Raw genomic sequence first — 835 nt, 5'->3', positions numbered from 1 at the left:
CGAAAATTGCTGAAACTGCCGTTGAAGACGGCGAAGAGTGCTGGCGTTACTTGCAGATTGTGAATTCAGATATTAGCGGAAAATATGAAGAGGCGCCCGGCGTATCTGCCAGCAAGGTGTTGCGGCAAATGCTAACCACCAAGAAAAAGGCCGGCACTGCTGAGTCAGGAGAGGCTGCTATAAACCCTGACAGCGCTGTCGCGACTGGTGTGAAGCAGTATTTTTCCGGGCGGTGGCAGCACATAGACACTACGGCGAGGGACCATTGGATGAAGGCGCAAGAAATGCTCGAAAAGGCGAAGAAGGGAGCAAAGTATAAGCTCGATAAACCGGGATTTGGATCCACTGCACTGGATGTGAAGACGAACCTGAGGGTGGAGATAGCGAGGACGAGAACAGAGGGAGCATCTCCGTCGAAGCTATTGCAATATTTTAATAGATTAGTAAAGGAAATTGAGTCGTATGATGAAACGCTAAAGGGTGTATTCATATATAAACTAGAAACGCCGGTGTGGAGTCAGGTAGAAATTCTGAAGGAGAAGTATGACTCTGAAAAGGAACTGGCAAGGGACAGTCAAAGCTCTGCCGCGGTACCTGGACATGCAGACACAATTTTACAGACGTGCTTGCAAATCCGGAAGCTGTTCGAATCAGCGAGGTCTGCTCAGTTTAAAGAGGCAATGGACAAGGCGCTCGCTGATCTTCATGGTGCAGCGCAGGGTTAGAAAAGGCTTCGGAAAATACAAAACACACGAGGTGCTGACTCAACTTTGTCCCCATTTCTGATATCTCCTTCCTACGCAGTGAAAGAGTGGTGACGTGTGTGACAGGTCAG

General features: G+C 48.9%; 1 protein-coding gene across 1 annotated transcript in view; it reads left to right on the top strand.

Annotated features, from left to right (window-relative positions):
• EMH_0099680 (uncharacterized protein) overlaps positions 1 to 725 on the top strand; it is a gene marked incomplete at both ends in the record, with an annotated part of 3028 nt that extends 2303 nt beyond the window's left edge. The window contains one exon of the mRNA XM_013495302.1: positions 57 to 725. Coding sequence (XP_013350756.1) covers positions 57 to 725 — 669 coding nt within the window. The remainder of the gene's footprint in view (positions 1 to 56) is intronic.
• Between the last annotated feature and the right edge of the window lie 110 nt (positions 726 to 835).

Source organism: Eimeria mitis, genomic scaffold (assembly GCF_000499745.2).
Source record: "Eimeria mitis Houghton genomic scaffold, Emh_scaff151, whole genome shotgun sequence".
Taxonomy (NCBI): Eukaryota; Apicomplexa; class Conoidasida; order Eucoccidiorida; family Eimeriidae; genus Eimeria; species Eimeria mitis.
Note: the sequence above shows the minus strand (reverse complement) of the source record. Positions and strands in the feature narration are given on the sequence as shown.